We start from the raw sequence: 15,975 nt of genomic DNA on the forward strand, positions 1-15,975 counted from the left end.
GACATACAGGCAGTACAGGCAGCTGGGTGCCCAGTACTGCTCCCACTCAAGGTAATAACCTGCACTTAAGAAACACTGTTTGTGAAGAGATATCCCCAGCACCAGCAGCAGCCTTTTCCTTCCCAAGCCAATGAGTTCTCTGTGTTCAGCATCAGGGGTGACTTCAGTGTCATTAGTGCAGAGTGACAATTACACAGTGCGGTGTGGCACACGACACTGCCCTGGGACTTTCCATCACAAAGGGACCGAGCAGAGGCAACATGATCTTTTTCATTAATATTCTCTTTATTTCATGGTGTAAAGCTGAAAATAACTTGTCACGACTATACATGCTCATGTGCCTTTGTAACCAAAGCAACAGCTATTGATGCACGCTTTTCTTTCTAGCTACTCCTCTGCCCCAGAACTCACTCCTCGCGTTGGCTCACAACCGTGAGCAGCATTTTCTGAGGAGGAAGGGAATGGATGGCAAGCAGGACCATTTGCTTTTTTACTTGTCTGAAGAAAGATGTTTAGAAGAGATTTGTCACTCTTTGCTTTGATCAGTTGGTCATATACATAATCTTCTGGTGTGTCATGGACTACTTTTGTTTCTTTTTTTCTTATTTTTTCACTGCTGGAAAGGGCCTTCCCTCCTCATAGGCTGCATCCTTCTTTGTTCATAGCTTCAGAACGTCACACAGCCCACCCAGATCCTTCAGCCGACTTCTGTGCTGCAAAAACTTCAGGCCCAGAATTCACTTCCGCAAAGCTCCTTTTTATTTGTCCTACTTCTAAATCACTGTTTTTTCTCTCTTGATCTATTTCTCATGCTCAGAGCAGTCTTTATCTTGTATCTCCTTTGGTTTACTTCTCCCGATTTTGGTTTTATCCTTTCCTTTGAACTCATTCTATTCCTGAGATCAACTGCCAAGAGCCCTCTTTCTTCAACACTTCTTAAAGCATCCCCAAATCTTTCCCCTCCTCACTGTTAACTCTTACACATTTCTTCATCAGGATTGATCTGTTCCACATGGCTCTGTACCTCCTCACAGACACACCACAAAACTCGTTCTGTCAAATCTTTAAGACCACAGGCTCATGCTGATGAATTATGACTTACTGCATAAAAATGCCACAGAATTTCACCCTTACCTTCCTGCATCAGTGACAAGAGAGGAGAAACTGAGGCTGGTTTTTGAGAATCTTATCAAATCCCCGTTTAAACATTTTAATAACAGAGTATTTATCACATTCTTTCTAAATGATGTTTTATTTTATGTCTGTCCCCTGCCTCTCCTCCGTTTACAAACTGGAATCTGACTTGCCCGCTCCAAATTTGTATTACATATTCACCTCTGAAGGCTTGAAGATCCTCTTGTTATCTTCTTCCTGTATATGTACCTATGGATCGTGATCAAGGCAACTTTAAATATTCTTTTTGATTAGCTTTTTGATTAGCTGTCTTTGATTATCCCCTTTAAAGTAAAACATCTATTTCTGGAACTTCTGTACAGTGATATGTAATGCCTCATGCCCTGTGTTGTTTTTGAATATTAATACCTGCCTTCCATTCTACTCTGAGATAAAGGAATAATACTGATGAGAGCTGAAAAAGTAATTTGTGATGGATAATATCATTCAGTAAGTTAGACCTTTTTCTCTATTCAATAAACATATTTTCAAATATTTCATTCCATGGATTGAAAATATGCTTTCCAAGTTAACATATAATCTAGTGGATGGACTTTTGTCCACAACCCACTACAGAATATGCAGTGGATGATATCTGCATTGGCTTTTAGATTAAAAATACTGAATTAAATAAGATTCATCACATGAAATAACAATGTGAAAGTTATTAGATGTATTCTGGTAGATATTTACAGCGGTAGTAGCAAGACAAAGACCTGCTTATTACTATTATCAGCCAATCTCCCTAACATTTATTTTCTGCAATTGTATTCCTCAGCTGGAACAGCAACACAAACAATAGACCTGAGATATTTCATTACACAGAAAGAGTCCATCTCCAAACTGCCCCGTTTCATTCACACCTTTGCAAAATGGCTAAAAACTGTGCCATATACCCTGGATGTTTCATTCCACGAGTAAAAATATTTCACTACAACTATATAGTATACGAGATGCTACACTGCAGTTTCATATCAAGCACCCACTGTGCATTTATACCCCAAGTTGTTCCCATCCACACAGACTCCCACCAGCAGTGCATATGTTGCAGAAACTGCAGAATCTCCAAAAGGCATTTCAAGCTCATAGTTTCATATCTATACACCTCCACGACCATCTGTACAAAAAGCCTTAATTCCATAACGCGTGTTCGCTAAACTCCAAGGAAGTCCTTTAATTTGCTTTGCAGCAACCTGGATTTGGTTGTCTTTTATAAAGAGATGCAAAACCTCAGCGTTTTGGCCAAGACTGCAGCTACCGTCAGGCTGCTCTTAGCACACTGACAATACTGGAGCTGTGCCTCCTCCACACACCTCATGAGCCCATCTTTCTGAGAGTATTTCTGTCAGCTGAACTCAACATCACAGAGAAAGCCTCCAGCAGCACATGCAGCAGCTGACACGGAGGCTTCAGTATTAAGACATTTGCTTTCCCCTCTTTTTGCTTTTATGAATGTTGGGTGTTTCCAGTTCAAAAACCTGGCCTGCTGCTATTGCAAGTGCAGAGCAACACACAGATCACACAGTACAGCAAAGGATGAATAAAGCACTCGGCCCTGCGAGGTGGCTGAACACCTACACTGCAGAGATGGTTGCTGTCAGCTTCTGTAGACCTCAGCTTTATCTCACACCTTGCAGGGTGACAACCCCAGACAAGAACGCTAAGAGAGGAAAGCTCTCTGTAGCCAGCACCTCCTCCCCAGCCGTCAGCTGTCCTTGTGCTCATGCCTGACCCACGCTGCTCTGGAGCATCAGGTTTGCAGGCTGGCACAGGCAGGGGATGTTCTGCAGTCCTCCTGATGGGATGACTGATAGGAGCTGACAGGCAGCCTCCCTGGGCAGCCTGGCCATCATATCACTGAGAAAACATATTTCTCGTTAATTCTCGAGGCTATCTCAGCAGATCATGCTGTGTCACACTTTGCTGCTGAAAAGTTCTTTCTTTAATCAAATCTGAGGGAAAAATCCCATTGAACTTAATGCCTACTATTAGGCAGTAAGTACAGGAAATGCTTAATTTGCCTAAGTCTCTATTGTCCCAGAGCTTTGTGCAGTTTGTTGTTGCTTTAAGAATTGATTTTGAATTTTGTCATGTCTCTTTACAAAAATCAGCAAGTGATCCTTCCTCTTCTGTCTCCCTGGCTGTTTTGAAAGACAACACTTGCCTTAAATCATCAAGCTCATCACTGTCTGGTGGAAAATTGGGATGTAATGGTTTTCCTCACCTTGCACATTAGAAGAACAAAAAGGTTTTGGCCCTTAAGCAGGAAAATTAGTTTGTTGTTAAGATGCTGTGGTGGTATCCAGATGTCCCAAGTACAGCTCCAGATCGCTTCATGGATTCCCTTACGTTCCCTTTGCATCGTGGCTGAAAGGACTTGCTAAAATTAAAGTCATTAAGATTTTTCTGGGCATACATTCTCTGTATATGCCATTTCAGGGACTCAGATCATTCTGGCTTTAGAGTACACTACTTGTAAGACATAACTCCCAAGCTGCAAAAACCAGCTCCATTCTATCCTCAGGTACACAAGTTAAAATATGAAGTAATTGAAAACTGAGTTGATAAGGCAAATAAAATAATATAACAGAGAGTTTCAGTCGTGTTGATACTGATTTGGGAGGTTTTTATTGCTGTTGTTATTGCTGATATTTCCATTCCAGGAACAATTCTGTATATACAATAACAAGGAACTTAACTTTTTTTTTTTTTTTTTTTTTGTATACTTTCTTCTTTAATAATATCTACCTCCATATATTTTCTATCTGCTTCTATTTTTCTAGTGCCAGATCCTTCATGGTAGAACAAGTGTTGCTTGAATTATATTTACAAGACAGGAGAAGTTACTAGTTTAAATGCCAGAATTATTAAAACAGATGGATTAATTGTCTCTAATTTCAGGAAAGATTTTTCTATTGAATACCAGATGAATACAATAGGCATATAATAGGCAATACATGCCTTGCTTGTAGTTGATTGCTGTTGAAATCCCAGTCTGAATCAAAATACCAACCAATTAAAGCTTTCAGTGTTAACAGAGCACCAGAAATCATGCCTCAGAGATGTTCAGCAAGAGCAACCTGGCCAGCAAAGCCCCATACCATTGAAAAAGAAGCAGCTCAAAAGTAATGTGCATACCTCACTCTATTCATTCTGGCTTTTGCTGGGTTACAAGGCAGAGCTTTAAGATTTACAAAGGAAACCTGAGAAATCAGTGTTGAAATCCAGCCATTTTGAGCTGTTCTCGGGCCCTTATTGTTCCTTCAAGTTGCAAAGGTCCTTAAGAAGTTACATGCTCATTATCCTCTTCCCTTTCTTTGTACCCCATCTCCTTTCTTTGGGAAGCTGAAGCTAGAGGCAGGAGCTTGTGCTGTTCCCAGGATCGTTACTGGCTGTGTGGCTTTCCATTTGTACGTCTGCTCTTGAAGAACTACAGGACATCACACAAAAAGAGATAAAGTCCCTTTTCAGAAACAACTCTATATACAGCCAACTTGTCCTCTACTAAATTAGCAGCCATTCAGCCACATAAAGTAGTTGGCTATTGCAATGACTCAAGCATGATTTTTCGCTGCCCTTTGAACAGTGCTGTCCATTTTACAGGCTAACCACATCAGTCACCATCTCTGGCTGTCTGATTCATCTCTTCACATTTAAGTCAAGTTCCCAAAAGCTGTTGAGCTCAGTGATAGGTAGGACCAACATCTCTTTCTGTTCATTTCTGTATTTTGATTTCTTTTTTCTTCTTTTTATTTTCTTGTGTTAAAGGCCATGAAAAGCCCCTACAGCAAGTATCCCCACTTCTCCCATGACTTTCTTGCCAGGCCTGAGCACAGGCCCAAATCACCAGATGCCTGCAGCATCCAGGCACTGGCTACTGCATCCGACTGCTTCGACATTAAGTACTGAGTGATGCTCGACCTTTAGCTCAGCCTGTCTCAGTTGAGATCTGAGCCCAGACCACCCAAGCTGTTCAATCTCCCTTATCACAAAGAGCTGCTGGTTAAATTGTAACCCACTCCTGACAAAACAAGAGGCACACAGAGGTGGCAAAAGGCTTCTCCTGATGCTGGACAGGTGGTCCTGCTCAGAGAAGAAAGCAGTGGATCACTCTATTGGAATTAGGGTATCTCACACCATGAAATCTCCCTTATTCTTAAGGAATGGACAGTAATAGCAAATTTGGTTAAAAACTGGGATTTTGACCAGTCGCTTCACCAAGTTCACATGGGCTCTTTGATTTTCACATTCACTACCTCACTGCCCTGGCTGGACAGCACTGTACATCCCTGATGCCATCAAAGGGCTCACTCAACTGCACGAGCTTTGCTCCCATCACAGCATCTCAAAGAGGTGGCAAACCCCAGCTGGAGCAGGGCACACTGCCAGGCCAGCAGCCACCTCAGCAGGAAGGCACAGAGCTCCTAGAAGGCAACAAAGGCAAAACCCTAAATGAAGTAGTAACAGGGGCTCAGCCCTGACAGAGCTCTGCATCAGCCTGGCAAACCTTTCCATTGCTGGTCTTTCCACCAAAGAAGAACAGAAATCTTTCGAGTTTACCCCTGTGCTGAGATAAAAAGGGAAAAGTCCCAGCTGGCGTTAAGTGATATGAGAGCTGGGGACTCCTGTGGTGTTTCATGTATGTCAGTTTGTGATATTGAAGGCAGAGAGCTTCCTTGAACTGGAGTTGTATTTCCACACTGATGCTGGGTCCCTGCTTTCCCACCGTCCAGCACCATGTCAACAGCAGCCTCCAGCCTCTCCTGCAAAGAAAGGTTGAGGGAGCTGGGCTTGTTTAGCTTGGAGAAGAGACTCCATAGAGATCTCACTGCAGCCTTCCAGTACTCAAAGGGAGCTTTTAACAGGAGGGGGACCAACTTTCTACACAGTCAAATAGTGATAGGACAAGGAGAAATGGCTTTAAACTAAAAGAGGGGAGATTTAGATTGGATGTTAGGGAGAAATTTTTCACTCAGAGGGTAGAGAGGCCCTGGCACTGCTGCCCAGTGCTGTGTGTGCCCCTCCCTGGAGGTGCCCAAGGCCATGGATGGGCTGTGGGCAGTCTGAGCTGATGGCTGGCAATCCTGCCAATGGCAGGAACTGGTTGGAACTACACAATCTTTAAGGCCCCTTCCAACTCAACCATTCTGTGATTCTATGATTTTCCACACCCTCTTTGTTCTTGGCTATTTCTTTAACGAATAACGACCTCTTTGGAAGGATATAAAGCATGGATTTCTTCTCTCCGAAAATATAAAGAAACACCTACTGGAAAATCAAACAGATCTTGAAGCCTAAGGTAACCCATGAGCAACACTCCTGCCTTTGCCTTTCAGAGCTCAGCAGAATCCATGGGGCTATCGCTGCGATGCTCTGCAAATCCGCTTCCAGAATGTGCTGTGTGCAAAATAGCTCACAGAGACTTAAATTCGTTAATAACTTAAGAACCTAAATAAGCTGATAGTTGATGTGACCTACATTAATGGGGAGGCATTACATGGCAGATAAGCAGAAAGTTCTCATCTATTGTATAATACATGATTTATTCATACCATAAACATATTGAGAAAAGGATACGCTCTGGCATTCCCCCTGCTTATTTTTCCCACAGAAAGAAAAAAAAATAAAGCTAATGTAAGAAGATCTTGCTGGTGAGAAAATATTCATATCACAACAGCAACAGACTTAGTGGTGGGGCTGCCAGACACTGCTTTATGGTTGGAAAGATATAGAGAAAAGCTCATAGGTTGCACCACAGTGCTCCCATAATTCTTACTACCAGCCTAAGAGTGGAAGCAGTTCGTAGAAGAGGCTAATGGCTTTACCCTGCCTGGTATCACTACATTAATAAAAATCATCAATAAAAGCATCAGTTCCTGTTGTAATGTAAATGAGACAGTGGCTGAGTATGCACTGCAGCTGCAAGATAAGGCACTAGAAAGATATCTAAATTTTTGGATAATTCTAGATGTCAAGATAATTGGATTTTCCAAATTAAACCTTTCTGTAGTTAAAGAGGATTATGGTTAGGGACTGTAGCAGGGAAAGCTGCTGTCACTGTTACGAAGAATTTGCTGCTGCAGTGCCACTTTTTCTTCTTTTGTGCTTTGTCTGCTCTGAGCAGGGAAAAATGGCAAAAGTTTCATAAAAGTACTGAAGTTATATCATTTGCAATAACATGCTGACATGTGAAAACTTTGTTTCCTGAGCATCTACTTACGAGTTGAACAAAATTTTGTTGAAGGGACAATGTAGGTTTGTTTAGGCTAAAGCTTAGGTTTTGTAACAAGGTCTGTAACGTCACCGAATAAAAGAATATTGCAGCACCAAGATGCTCAGAGAAGAGGGATTTGAGATGTTGAGTCAAATATATGCTCAAACTCTTGTTAAAAACATCTTTGTTCGGAATGTCTTCTGATTCTTTAATTCTCATGATAGCATAGAACCTCACAAACCTTGCAAATGCTTCTGTTTCATGAAAAAATTAATTGCTATTTTAGAAGTGCATATAGAAGACAATATAAATACTCCTTCAGACACTTTGTCTCCACATGGTCTCTCCGTAGACTTTCTCTGATTGCCCACACTTCCAAAACAGAGATGTAAACCTCCTGACAAAGCAGAGCATGAGTCAGTCCTGCAACAAAAAAGAAACCTTTCCTATCATCAGTTTATTCTGCAGTATCTTCTGAAAAGAATTCTTGTACCTTCACTGAAGCAATAGATTTTTTCCACTGCTGAGGTAAACCAGCATATTCAATGTACTCATGTCCATCATAGTCCTTTCAGTACTGTAAATTGTTAAAGGAGCTCCTTCAAATGGTTCAAGCTCATCTCAATGTCTTCTCTTTTCCTAATTCTGCTGGAGCTGAAGTCTGGAGTGTAACACTATGCAATGAGATAAAGCTGCAGATTCCACTTGCAAAAATGCAAAAAAAAAAAAAAAAATAAAGCAAAAAAAAAAAAAACCAACCAAACAAACAAACAAAACAACAAAAAAGCCCCAACCCTTTATATTTCTTTATTAGTTTCTCTACTGTCCACATCTTCCTGGAAGAGCCTGGCACTTCTTCCAGGACAAGGTCAGAATAGCAACATTCTCCCTGACATATCTGAGAGGTCATTGCAGAGAAAACCATTTCTTTCAGATAAAAAGACTCCAAATCACATGCAAATGGCAAAAAACAATTGCCCTATCCTCTCTCCAAGTACTCTGTTGGAAGTCCTTTGGAGCCCTTGTAATTATCTCCACAATTTGTCTGCACCTTGGGTAATTGCACAACCTACAGCCTGACAGACACTGTTCTGTAAGGCATCTTCATTTCCTGGGATAAACTGTGAGATATTCATCCACAGATATGGACTTCAGTGCATAAAGGCTTAAGCAGCAAAGTCCTCAGGGATTTCATCATATAAAGTTTTCTGCTCCAAAGTTTTTACGGTCTGAAGTTTTATGACCTTAAAGTCTTTAGCCCATAAAAATCCAAGGGGATAATAAACCAAGTAGCATCTATGTCCAGCGTCTTATGTCCAGGGTATTATGCTCCTGGGTAATAATAATACCTTCGGTTGCAGTATTGACCAGAAAGTACAGATCTCTTTTTTTTTTTTCCCTTTGGCTGACATTTTGCCGTTACTGCCCTCTGAGCCAGTCACTATTTCCATGCTGTTCAGAGCAGCCTTGGGTATATGGCAACGCAAAGATATTATAGGTGTGACCTTGAACTATCCTGAAGGACAATAAAGCCAAAAATGAACTTTGCAGGCAAATACCAGTAAAGCCATTCCCCGATCCTGCAGAATATGGAGCCTGCCTGGTCCAACCGCTCACATTTTCATCTCGCTGCCTCACTCTACATAGGTGAAATATATGGATGCATCCAAAAGCACATTCACACACTCATATTAATACAGATTAGAAAATGGCTGCCAAGCTATAGAAAATCAGCAGAATACCAAACAAAACAAAAGAAGAAAAGGGAGGATTTGTCAATAAAACACCGAATTAATCCCATACCAATACAGTCTGTGATCTGGGCGATCCAAACACCTTTATGTATATATACACACACACACATATCTTTTATCATAGACTCATGTAAATTGGAAAAGACATTCAAGTTCATCAAGTCCAACCACCAATCTGACCTTATGTGTCCCGTCACTAAACCATGGCCCTCAATGCCATATCCACATCCCCTTTCATGTTTTTCTATTCACTTCTATTAAACTTATGTTATTACAATCTCTATTAACCATGTTCACACTTTCGCTAAGGTAGATTAATGAAGTACTACAGTTCTTCCAGTTTCTGGAAAGGACTGCCCATATCAGCTTTTGTTAGAAAAAGAAGCAGCCCAAAGCAGAGCTCAGCGTGGTATCACAGAAACCCCATCCCAAAAGGAATCCCAGCTAAACCTCACTTGCCCTGACCAATAGAAGTGCTGAGTTTCCAGGCTGGTAGCTCCTCCAGCACCAGTTCATTATGGGTCCACTGAGTGTGAAATCCACCTCCCTGCATAAGGTCAGCATAATGCATCATTTCAGTCATTTTTAAAGGATGGTAAGGTTCGTAGCTTCGTGCTGCCCTCTGCACAGGAGTGAATTTTACTCTTGATGCAAATGGTGTTTGAATGCAATATTTTAAGACTAATATTCCATATAGACACAGTGTTTGATTCATGCCAACCCAAGGGGTAATATGAATGCTTAGTATTGTTTAACCAGCTCCCAAGGACTGAATAAAACCCTCAGATGAAAGATGTGACCTTCAAAGAGCAGAGAACCACTTTTTCTTTTCATCTAAAAGATAATTTATCTAATACTTTTCTTCTCATTGAAGACATAGGCGCACTGCACTGAGAACTGTTTACAAATGTTCTTTCTCCATTAAATTGATTTTCTGAGTATAGATAGGCAGTGTTTTCTGGAACTAATTTAAATTCCCTTCTAATTAATATTCAAGACCAAAATATGTTATCTTTGCATGACTGTGCAATTATTAAAGGAAAAATATCATCTGTGGAAGTAATTATTTTTCCTTCCTTCCTTCCTTTTTTTTTTTTTTTTTTTTTTAACTAGCCGTTAACCAACATAAAATGTGTCATTTCTTTCCCCTTTTTAGGCTATGATTGAAGAAGCCATCACCAGAGAAGAATCTTTTTCAGTTATGTACACACCATTTGTGACAAAAGTCAAGGTTGACAACAGAGACAAGATGACAGACGCGTTTGCTAAAAAGCACCCTGGCTACACACAGCACATCTTTACAGGTAACAGCAGATTTCACATGCTGTTAAGCACTGTATACTGTTTGTCTGTGTGTGGCTGACTTAAAAATGAGTTTTGGAGTTTGGAGCTTGAGCCTTTGAATTTCCTACACTTCAATGGGGAAAATTAACTTCTGAGATTTGCTGTATGATTGTACACGATTTAGGTAATCAAATCAGTACTTAGCTAAAGCATAGACTTTACACTGCAAATCCCCACAAAGACTATTTTTATCCATGAAGCCTCACATTTCAGTTGTTGAATTTCATTATTACAAGAGCTCTTTTGTTCAGCAGCACTTTTGCAGTGTCTTGTTGCAACAGCAAGTCCCAGGTTCATTCCCGTGTCTGTGGCTTGCCATCAGTAATTGGCCCAACAGCAGGCCCGTCACTTTCCAAAAACTTTCTTCCTTCTGTGAGTACTAGTGGAGGGATGACCACCTTTGAGAGCACCTCAGCTGCGGGAACAGAACAGATAGCCAGGTTTCCTTTGGGTTGTTGAAGACAAATCCAGAGTGATCTAGAGCTTTCTGTAGCCTGTTGTCATCTCCCAGAGGAGTGAAGTCAAGTAGCATCTCCTGGCATAAGCAGACACTAAAGTTCTAGTGACCACAGTCTTATTCCAAGAGGAATGGACATGATATTTCTCCAAAAGAGAGGCAGGTGGATGAAATGGCATTTCCTGCTGTCATTAACCTCAGACTCAGAACATAGCCATCTCTGGTAACACTTAGCTCTGAGTTGGTCGTTTATCTAACTCAATTAGCTTCTAACTCAACATCTTGCAACTCTCAGGAGAAAGGAACACTTGCCTGAACTCAAGTGGGAATTGGGAAGTCAAGTGTTTGCCACAAAACTGCGCAGACATTAAACCAAGTAAACTTGGCTTGTACATTTTGTTTGCCTTTAGGCAACCAGTATAAAACTAGTATAAAAGTAGACTGTGTTTTGCAAGTGCCCCTGCATTAGGTTTCTGGCAGTAGTTTTGAGATTGCTTAAAAGGAGAAAATGGGATTTATCATGAAGGTTGTAAAGTCCCTGTCTACCATTTACTTGCTGATGTTACTTTCTTGAGAGGTTCCAGGGACAAAACTATTGGCATTAAAGAGAAGATAAAATAAAACTCCCTTTAAAATCAAAATAAAACTCCCTATTATTTGGAAAAAAAAGGAAAAAAAAAAAAGATAAAATCATATTTCACGTCACCCCCTCATTTTATAGCAAGAATGAGACTTTCAAAAGTACATACACAACAAAGGCATGCAAGTGTTGCACTGAAGTTTAGTTGCGTTCATAAATCACTGGATGTTTCTGAAAGCATCACCAGGCTTTTCCTCACCCTATGGAAAGGAGGAAGGAAAAAAACAACAGGATGAAAGACTTTGGTCCTATAGTACTTCAATCAATTACAAAACAGATTGAATAGAACCAGTTCTGCCCTCGAGGGTGTTTAGAAATTCTGTTGCTTAAAAAATTGTTCCAATCTTACACAAATTTCTCTGAGTGCAGGTTCTGGGATCACTAGTTTCGAGGAATTAAATGGGGTAGCCAAGATCACAATAATGTATACTGTATCTTGGCTTCTAAGCATTAAGAAAAAAATTATGATACAGTGTTCTGAAAGTGCAATGTGTGAAAGGTGCTGAGCGAGAGCCATGGAGGCTGCTGTACAGCTTCCATCCTGGCTCTCATGCAGGTGAGAGTCTCCCAATCTCCCTTTCTCTCTCCTGGAAACCCTCTGAGACAGAACGGACTTGGCTCCCCTTCCTGGCCTCAACTCGCAGCAACATCCACTGAAGTCAACTAAGGAAAAGGAGTTTCTTAGCTTATCTATTCAAACCTGGCCCAAAACCATGCCACCCGCTAAAAAAATCTCTCAGGGAAGAAGTTGCACTCATTGTCAGCATTGTGCCCCCTGCACATCCATTCCTCATGGAGGTGAAATGAAAAACATGAGCCAAGTCCCCTTTCAGCAGTGGGCTTGAAATACCAAACACGTCACGAAGACGTTATCTTAAATAACCTTCCCACTCCACAGCAATCATTCATCCAACTTCAGCCTAAGTTCTGCTATAATGCAAGGACTGGATTGATTTTAAATTTTTCCTTATTGCCAAGGAAGAGAAGCAGACGTGCATTTAAATCCAAGCATACAATGCAGTTTGTTTCAAAATTGAGGATCCATCAGAAGCTGAGTAGCTGCAAGGGAAATATCAGGTCCACTCGCTTTGATTTATGTACAGGTAAAGCCAGGGAGCTCCAAATGGGGTTCTCCATTTGTCACTGTGACCGCACAGCCTGGCATCTTAAAAGCAGAGCTCACTGAAAACAGAGCACTCCTTTGTAGAAAGTGACACTGACATTCAATCTAGGTTTATTTTTTGCAAGGGAAGGAGAGGAAGGAAAGAGCTGGTATAGCTCCCCAAGAAAAGGTGGTTTATGCTCTCGCTCGGAGCATCTGTCCTCGCTCAGGTCAGGGCAGCAGACACACACAGGGTTCTGGCAGGGCCCTCACAAACTCCTGCCAACCACAGCACACCTTGTCACATGCCACTATGGTGGTGGTGACAGTATAAGCACAAAGCTGTAGGAAATGAAGCTTCATAAATTCAGGAAACAACTCCAGCTTGTTTTGCGGTTAAAAAATAAGGATGTTACATTTAATGGAATGTTGAGTTATTAATGCTTTGGATGATCAGCATTGAAAAACGCATAAACAGAAAGATTTTATCTAATTTTATCTAATGCATCAGCAAAATGCAAGCTGTTGATGGGAAAGGTTGCAAAGTCTGGAATTTCAGAACCACCTTGCAGCTGGAGGGGGCTTGGGGGGTAATCTTCATTTTGGCAAGCCTTCTGGATTACATTTAATTCCTTCTTACACTCCCTACTTTTTCTCTTAACAAAAAAATACATTCAATTGCAGCTGAAAAGAAATGTGACTGGAAATTATCTTCATTTTCATATTCCAGATCCCCGTGGACTTCATATTTTGCCACAGACGACCGACTGGTCTTCCTCCCCTCCCCAGCAGTACTTACTCACTCTGGGTTTCAGAAACAAACAAATTGGAAAAATCTTGGAAAAGCTGACAAGTAGAAAGCTGCCAATCTTTTCAGGTACGCCAACTTGCTTAATAGCTGTCATAGCTCACGAGTGACCTCCTCAATCCTTTCCTGAGAGATGGAAGCAGGGCTTTGGTCCCAATTCTCTGTGCCTGCATCCCTGTCTCCATCAGCCTCTCCCCCACTCCAGTTTACCCATAGATCCTCTATCCAAAGCATACACGAATAAACACAGCATGCACGTTTGTGATTTCATTCCCTAGACTGCAAAGCACCTTTCAGTCCGATCCCAGAGGAAGAATTGAAAAGACAGTGGGAGACCATTGGGAAACAGATCATGCCAGTCATGGATTTTATGAGAAGCACCAAATTAACTGTGGGTACAACCTTCCCTTACTGCTTTATTTTGTGTTTGTCAGTGCCTAGGAACAACGCGTGCTTTTTGGTGGGCAGTCAGTTCTGCGCATCCTCTTCTGGCCAGCAATGCTCAACGAATTGCAGTAGAAATAGAGTTCAGTTGGGGTCTGGATACTTTTTAAAAGTAGCCCTAATTGTTTAAGTGCATCCAGTTTAAAATTACTTTGCATTTTATTTTCTCAAATCTTTATGTCCAATTATATAATATTCCTATTCCACACACAACAAAATTACTGTGCTCTTAATACCCACAGTACTCTACACACATCACAAGGCTCTCCATTAAGAGTTAATAATCACTACTTGAAGTATTTCTAGTGTTTTAGATCTTGATCCCTACGTAATAAAGTATGTGAAATAACCTTCAAATCTGTTACAAACATATTGAAGGTATAGTAGTTAATTCTAGCCCATACTTTCTGCAATAATGTACACAGCTTTTTAGCACCATGGCTTTTGATTAGCACAAAAGGTCAAAAATCAAATTTGCATGTAGACTAGACTGTTTTAATTCAATTCTGAAATTATTCTCCTGAAAATAAGTGGAAGAAGCCTCTCCTCCACAGATTGTAAATGCTAATGTTAACGTTTTTTCCCTAGCAATAACCGTTTTTCAGTTTTCTGTGTGTTGCAGGAATCAGAGCCATTTCCTCATCAAGGGTGTCTCAGCAAATCACAGGATTTATATTCTTAGGTTTTGATAACAGATAGGAGGTTGACAAAAAAAAAAAAACCTGCTACTTAGCAACCCCTAGCAAGGAAGAAACATTAGTTGGGTATTTGGGGAATCTGTGTCTCATTTAATCTCAGAGAGCTGCTGCTGAAACAATGAAAGTGCTTGAAGTCACAGATTTAGCGGGAGGTGAAGGTGCTTAGTGCTGTGCCAAAACGGGCACTCAACGCATTCCTGTGGCCTGAGGGCACGCTGCCCCCAGGAAACACACAGCTGTTGCTTCCCTGTTCCTTCCCAAAGCCACGGGCTGCTTCTTCTGGCTGACCAAGGCCCTGGGGACTGGCATTCAGGCTGATAGGAGAGGCATCTTTGCAGAAGTGAAATAGCTGTTATTGCTGCGTGCATTGCGCTTCCAACTAGCACAAATCCAGAAGTACAAACAGATGGAGGGTTGGATGCCGGCACAGAATGAAACCCTGCACCTTCTCACAGCCCCAGTACAACTCCAGGGTCTGGTTGGTTGGTTTTTGACCTTTTTTGACTCTCTTGTCACGATGCCGAGCTTTCAGAGGCAAGGTTCTAGTGCCGCAGCTATTCATTTTCTACTTATCAGAAAGGGAAAAATTTTATACTGGAAATATCTTCTGGATTCCCTCTGATCACCCCATTCTATAAGAGAATTTCCACCAATGAGTCTATGGGCAATCACCAGGGCACCGGTATGGGACCTTTAATGGAGAGGGAAAAAAACCCAGGACAGAAGGACTTATTGCTGATTAGAACAACCAGCTGCCAATGCCACACCTATTATTGGTAGAAACACATTCACTACCTCTTCAGTTTTTATAGCGATGAATAATCCGGCAAGACAGAACCTCTGACCCAAAGAGCAACTGACAGAGCAAATTATACCTGATAACACGGATAGGCACAGAGCCAGAGCTGATCTGCTGCTGGTGATTAAAATCTCTGTGGGCCTGGCAGAGATTTGGCCACCTTTGTTTCCTTGACAGCATTCCAAAATCCTCTTCAAGCTAGAATTACAATTCCACCAGCCATCCTTTACATCCAAACAGTACTAAGGACTTCCGTGAGACAAACTCTGGATACAAGCATTAGCTTTACAACTTGCTTTAAGACAATAAAGGAAGATATTTATTTTTAATAGCACACAGGAACAAGAAAGAAAAGATTCCTTCATTTGCAAATGCAAATGTGTGCTCCATGCTTGTCCTAATACAGTTTTTTCTACCAAAGTATCTCAGAGCTGAAGAAGAGCTTATTAAGCAATGGCAACACACTCAATACCAGTTCTGCCAGCTCCCTTTTGCAGCTCCACAGCTTACAGTTAATTATACGATTTGTACACGCACGACTG

The 15,975-nt window shown here is 41.3% G+C and overlaps 2 protein-coding genes across 2 annotated transcripts in view; one reads left to right on the forward strand and one right to left on the reverse strand.

Annotated features, from left to right (window-relative positions):
• The window catches only part of NLGN1 (neuroligin 1), a 494,803-nt gene that overhangs the window by 454,034 nt on the left and 24,794 nt on the right, over positions 1-15,975 (reverse strand). The window lies entirely within an intron of this gene.
• SPATA16 (spermatogenesis associated 16) overlaps positions 1-15,975 on the forward strand; it is a 72,356-nt gene that overhangs the window by 37,606 nt on the left and 18,775 nt on the right. The window contains exons 6-8 of the mRNA XM_085233203.1: positions 10,298-10,445; positions 13,415-13,561; positions 13,771-13,883. Of these exons, the coding sequence (XP_085089329.1) occupies positions 10,298-10,445; positions 13,415-13,561; positions 13,771-13,883 (408 nt within the window). The remainder of the gene's footprint in view (positions 1-10,297; positions 10,446-13,414; positions 13,562-13,770; positions 13,884-15,975) is intronic.

The sequence above is a fragment of the Meleagris gallopavo genome, chromosome 11 (genome assembly GCF_905368555.1).
Source record: "Meleagris gallopavo chromosome 11, MGAL_WU_HG_1.1, whole genome shotgun sequence".
Taxonomy (NCBI): domain Eukaryota; kingdom Metazoa; phylum Chordata; class Aves; order Galliformes; family Phasianidae; genus Meleagris; species Meleagris gallopavo.